Genomic DNA, 6,378 nt, shown 5'->3' on the forward strand with positions numbered 1-6,378 from the left:
ATCATTTATATATTAAAAAACATTTGATTTAATTAAAGACACAGTATTATACTTACACATTCAGTAAAAACTCTCTGAACTTCGGGATCGACAGCATGATCCTTGCCCACACGAGCTTCCCTCCACAACACATGTTCAGGAAGTGAGGTTTCCTCACTTTTAGTCTCCTCTAACTATGCATTGACACAAAAGATAAAATCGTCAAATAAAACACATTTAGACAATTAATTAAAACGCATTTCTATTTACTTACAATTTTATCCTCCAAGCGTGCATATCCCAAACGCCCTTTTTTGTATGGATATGCGGGTTTGGATGCTCTCGCACTATTCTTGGCACTCCTTTTCCGAAAATCTTCATCTCTTTGCTCTACAAACTTAGCCCAATCTTCTTCACCAATGAAGATCTCATACTTTTTTGGCCGTCCCGGTGCCTCTTCAAGAAAGTTTCCATCTTTATCCTTAAGATAAGTGTTTGTCAAAAAAGCTTTCCACCCTCTATATCTTTTGCCGGCCAAACCAAGTATGTAGCGTCTACGATCATCTGGTATCTCAAAAGTCCTCTGCAAAAAAACATACTCATAGTGTGTTAGTATAAGTAATTTAAAAAATTTATCATCAAGATAATAACAACAATTAACCATATATGATATATACCTGAAGCTCGTCCCAAATCGCTTTTTTTTTCGCATCCAAGTCTTTGCTTTTCATATTCCATCTAGCTACGGAGACCGGAATATGCATACGAACAAGTGTACCAATATAACTTGTCAACTTTGCAGAATTAGGACCAATTGCTTGTTTATCAGAATTCCATTCCAATCGGTATACTAATCCTTGGTCTCTATGTCGAACGATTCCCTTCATGATAGTGATGCCTCGTGCAACTTCTTTTGCTTCAGTATCAGGTGGAGCATTTGTATCCGTGGCATCTCTTTCTTGAGCATCTCTTTCTTGTGAGTTTTCAGGTGGAGCATCTCTATCCGGAGCCATTTAACCTGTATCAAACAAACTAAAGCACATTAGTACACTATTAATAAGCTAACAATCTATACAAGTAAAATGGAAGTCAAACCATGCATGTACAAGTAAATCGGAAACGAAATCGGTACAAATCAAAATAAGCGTCAAAAAATAAAGTTGTCGGAATTGAACGAAATTTACATGGCTATGGTAAAACGTCCCCACGGACTCAAAAATAAAGTCGGTTTTCCGAAATTCAAACCCTAAGCCCGACTTTTGATTACGGGCAGAAGCAAAACCGATAAAAAAACAGTCCCGAAATGAACATATAAGTGCATGAGCAGCTCCGGAATCGTCAAAATAGTATAGTTACATGTAAAGAAGTCGACAAACGGATACATGGTTCAAAAGTTATGTACAAAACGAGAATATGCACCAAAATTGAATAAGTACTATACTATTGATTAAAACAATCGGTACAAATTGAATAAAACAAATTAGTCGGAATATGTATACTATTACCTTTATCACTAACGTCTCTTTCTTTTCTTTGTAGGATTGTGTTCTACGCGTCTCTTAACAACGCGGACGGTTGGATTGATCCAAATACCCTCATTATGATCATTTCTAGTACAAGATTCATTCTCATTATGATCGTTTCTTGTACAAGATTCAATGCCAACACCAATATCACCTTGATCTTCAATGTTTTCATCTACTATTTTGTTAGATAAAAGCACTATAGACCATTTCGTACTTGTCGGATCATTGACATAGAACACTTGTTTAGCTTGAGAGGCTAAAATGAAAGGCTCATCTTTGTACCCTACCCTATTGAGATCCACTTGCAAAAATCCTGACTTATCCATTCGTATGCCACTATTATTTTCAACCCACTTGCAACCAAATACAGGAATCTGAAACTTCGCGTAATCAAACACCAAAATGCGCTCGATAACCCCAAAATATGACAAATTTGCAAATTTCCTGGTCTCAATTCAGTTCTCATCCCCATGTTTACCATGTCATTCCTTATGTTAACGCCATCCTTAGACTTTCCTGGTATATTGAGTAACGTACCTATAACGCTGTCAAATACATTTTTTTCAATATGCATAACATCCAGGAAATGTCTTACGTACAACGACTTCCAATATGGAAGTTCAAAAAAAATGGACTTCTTCTTCCACCCACCCTTGACAAGTGAATGTGCAAAAGGCTTGCCAAACTGAGTGCTCACATCTTTCACCTTTTCAAAAATTTGATCACCTGACAAAAAAGGCGGGGCTGTACCATGTTCGGCCTTTCCGTTGAATGCTTTTCTCCACCCACGGTAGTGATGATTAGAATTTAAGAATCTACGATGACCGAGAAAGACATTCTTCTGACAAAGATCCAATCGTGTCGTATCGGTTTCATCTTCACAAACGGGACACGCCTTTTGACCTTTATTGCTATACCCGGATAAATTTCCGTATGCTGGAAAATCATTAATTGTTCCAAACAACATCGCCCTCAAGTTGAAACTTTCCTTCCTATACCCATCGTAAACCTCCACACCGTTGTCCCACAAAAACTTTAAATCTTTGATTAACGGTGCCAAGTATACGTCTATGTCATTCCCTGGTTGTTTAGGCCCAGAAATTAGCATTGATAACATCATGTACTTACGCTTCATACATAGCCACGGAGGTAGGTTATAGATCATAAGAATCACAGGCCATGTGCTATGCGAGATACTTTGAATACCATGCGGGTTCATTCCATCAGTAGACAATGACAACCGAAGGTTTCTTGCTTCTTTTCCAAATTCAGGATATTCAGTATCAACTTTCATCCATTGTGGTGAGTCTGCCGGATGTCGCAACTTTCCATCAATAATTCTTTCATCTGCATGCCAAGTCAAGTGTCTTGAATCGGTCTCACTACGATACATGCGTCTAAATCTCGGAATTATAGGAAAATACCATAAGACTTTAGCAGGAGACAACTTTTTCTTATATCGAGGGGCACCACATTTAGGACACTCATTCAACGCTGCATACTCGTTTCGAAACAAAACGCAATCGTTTGGACATGCATGTATCTTATCATAGCTCATGCCAATAGAGGACAACATCTTTTTGGCTTCATACGTTCGATTGGGAAGAACATTATCCTCTGGTAGCATATCTTTCATAAGGGCTAATAACTCTGTGAAACTTTTATCCGACCATCCATTGTCTGCCTTTAAGTTGTACAACTTTAACACCGCAGACAATCTTGTGAATTTTGAACAACCATCATACAACGGTTTCTCTGCATCGCTTACCAACCTCTCAAACATTTTGGGACAATCCGCAAGATCTTCTTCAAGCGCTTCTGCAATCTCTTCGACTCGATCGCAATCGTATGTGTCTGTGCAATCGTCGTTTGAAGCATACTTCCTATTACAACTCGACCCAGCATTCCCGTTACTTTTCTCACCATGCATTGTCCAACATGTATAACTTCTATCAATTCCAAACCGTAGTAAATGGGATCCCAACTGTTTCCCGTCAACCTTATCCCCATAACAGCAACCCAAGCAAGGACACGGCATTCGAAGCGGGTCTTCGGAGTGCTTAACCGCAAACTCAACGAATTCCCATACCCCTTTCTCGTACTCTTTCGACAATCGGTTTGATCTCATCCATGTCTTATCCATGACTTAATTAAGCTAAACAAATGCTTCTTGGTTTCTCTATCAGGTACTAAGGAATTCTGTCAAGATAATAAATAGCTATCATCATAATAGAATACCTAATCAGAATACCCGATTTCTTAAAGAAGACATTACCTTATTTCAAGGTAATATAAGTCCACAAACCAAAAAACTGGTTGAGAGACACTAAATTGATATTAAATAGAACTATAAACAAATAAGTATATTAATTTTTTTTAAATAGTAAAATTCAAGAGATAGTTTTTCTTTTTTGCACCAACTACTTAACATCTTAAAAACAAATAAGTATATTAATTTTTTTTAAATATAACTATTTCTACGATTTTAATGCTATGAAATAGCTACAATGAATCATTTTTCGTCTTTATGTAATTTGAACATTTTTAGAACATAAATAGAATATTATCTCATCATTTTAAATTTTAAGATTATCAACAATGTTTGTACTATTTGTTTAGATTCATGTTTCACTTGCCAAAATTAAGATTACCAACAATGTTTGTTCATCATAAAAAAAAAATCCACTCATAAAAACAAATAGTCTACGTTTCAAAATATCATGCCCATCAAATTATAAACAGACACAAAGGAAAAATTGATGAAGATGAAACCAAAAACAATATATCAAAAGCTAAAATATTTTTTTTTTATAAACAATGGATTAAATTATCACCACCAGAAGTGCACCAGAGATTGATTAAGATGAAACTAAAAACAATACATCCAAAGCTAAAATAATTGAATTTGCAGTGTATGGATGAAAGGGTCATTGTGGTTGGAGTTGTTTGCATAAACCAAGATATATTTACTAAAGAATCTGCTCATAACCAAACCAGAAATTTCATTTGCAATTACAAGTTCTACTAAATAGTGGGAAGATTTTACCTGAACAGAAGCAGCAAGAAGATGTTGATTTTGACCTAGAAAACCCTAAAATCCCACCCACAGAACGGCGGCGGCAGCGGCGGCGGCGGCGGTGGCCTGAAGGTGAGAAGACGACGGAGAGTGGTTGAGACGGACGGTGAGTGGTTCAGACGTGAGGGTGAGTGGTTTAGAGGGTGAGTGGTTTAGACGGAAGAACAGTAATAGCGTGAGAGGAAGAAGAAGAACTTTCAGAATGTTTCTGGAAATTAAAATAAAAGAGCGTGTTTTAGTTTTAAAAATATTTAATGAGGGCTACAAGAGCGCTTTTCAGAAGCGCTTTCATAGGCCACTCTATACCAGCGCTTTCTCTTTAAAAGCGCTTTCGTAACCCCCCCCCCCCTTTAAGAGCGCTTTCAAAAGCGCTTTCATATCCACCCCCTATAAGACCCCTATAAGAGCGCTTTTGAAAAGCGCTGTCATACCCCACCCTTTAAGAGCGCTTTTGGAAAGCGCTTTCATACCCACCTCCTATAAGAGCGCTTTTGAAAAGCGCTTTCATTGCCCCCCTTTAAGAGCGCTTTTCTAGCGTGTTTTTTTATTTTGTTTTTAACCAAACCTACGAAAGCGCTTTTGTGAATAAGCGCTGTTGTAGGTGCGCTTTTAAAAGCCAATTTTGGCGTAGTGATGGTTAGCCATATTAGCTTCGCAAACAATAAAAATCACACGGATTTACTGCAGTTAAAACAATAACAGTCAGGAGAATCCACTTAATTTTATTTTCTTTGAATAACTAATTCGGAAAGCAATGAATCTGCCAGTATGATGCATATGATTTAATTAGCGGTAGAATTAGTAACAACTCACCCAAAGCAGCCATAGAAAACCTTCTTACTTTTTCCTGTCTGTCCCTAAGGCCATCCGTCAGTGAACCCTAGAATTCCAGAATTAGCCAAACTGTCATCATTTCCAAACTTTAAAGATTAGAAGTGTGAAAAAAATATGCAAGATTTATAACTTTATATGTTGAAACATTAAAAAAATATTTATTTTATGTAATTGTTTAGTAAAATTCATTATTCACGTGTATGATTTTTATAAAAAAATATAATGAATAATATATTATATTTATTTTAATTTTTATTTAAAATATATGAATTGAATTGAAGTAATTGATTAGTGACAAATAGTTATATTGTGCTTCTTTATGCCTAATTGATTACCCACCTGTTCTTTGCGGACGATAGCCTAATTTTCTCTAGGGCAAACTCTCAAGAGGCTGATAGAATAATGAAACTTCTGCAAAAATATGAGCGTTCTTCGGGGCAGATGGTAAACCTTGATAAATCAGAGGCATCGTTTAGTCAAAATGTTTGTGAAGAAGATAAAGTTTTGATCCGGTCAAGGATGGGAGTAAAGACGGTCACGAGCCACTCAAAGTACCTTGGTTTGCCAGTTGTCCTAGGAAGATCGAAGAAAGAGGTTTTTACTCTAGTTGTTGAGAGAGCGTGGAAGAAGATCAAAGGGTGGAAAGAACAATTTCTGTCCAGAGCAGGGAAAGAGGTCCTCATAAAAGCGGTGGCCCCGGCGATACCAACCTACATTATGGGATGCTATAAGCTTCCGTTAGTAATCTCTTAGGAGATAGAATCAATGTTGGCTAGCTTTTGGTGGGGGTCGAAGAACGGAGCAAAGAAGATGCACTAGTTGAGCTGGGAGAAAATGTCCAGGGCGAAGGGAGTAAGGGGTATGGGGTTCCGAGGCATCAACGAATTCAATACAAGTCTCTTGGGTAAGAATTACTGGCGTCTCATGAAGATGGAAAACTCCCTGGTGGGGGGAGTGTTGAAA

General features: G+C 37.3%; 1 protein-coding gene across 1 annotated transcript; it reads left to right on the forward strand.

Annotated features, from left to right (window-relative positions):
• The first annotated feature begins 5,817 nt into the window (after positions 1-5,817).
• Positions 5,818-6,168, forward strand: LOC131605533 (uncharacterized). The gene has a single exon (XM_058877880.1). It carries the CDS (start codon positions 5,818-5,820, stop codon positions 6,166-6,168), a length of 351 nt encoding a protein of 116 aa, XP_058733863.1.
• The last annotated feature ends 210 nt before the right edge of the window (positions 6,169-6,378 follow it).

This window comes from Vicia villosa, linkage group LG5, assembly GCF_029867415.1.
Source record: "Vicia villosa cultivar HV-30 ecotype Madison, WI linkage group LG5, Vvil1.0, whole genome shotgun sequence".
NCBI classification, from domain to species: domain Eukaryota; kingdom Viridiplantae; phylum Streptophyta; class Magnoliopsida; order Fabales; family Fabaceae; genus Vicia; species Vicia villosa.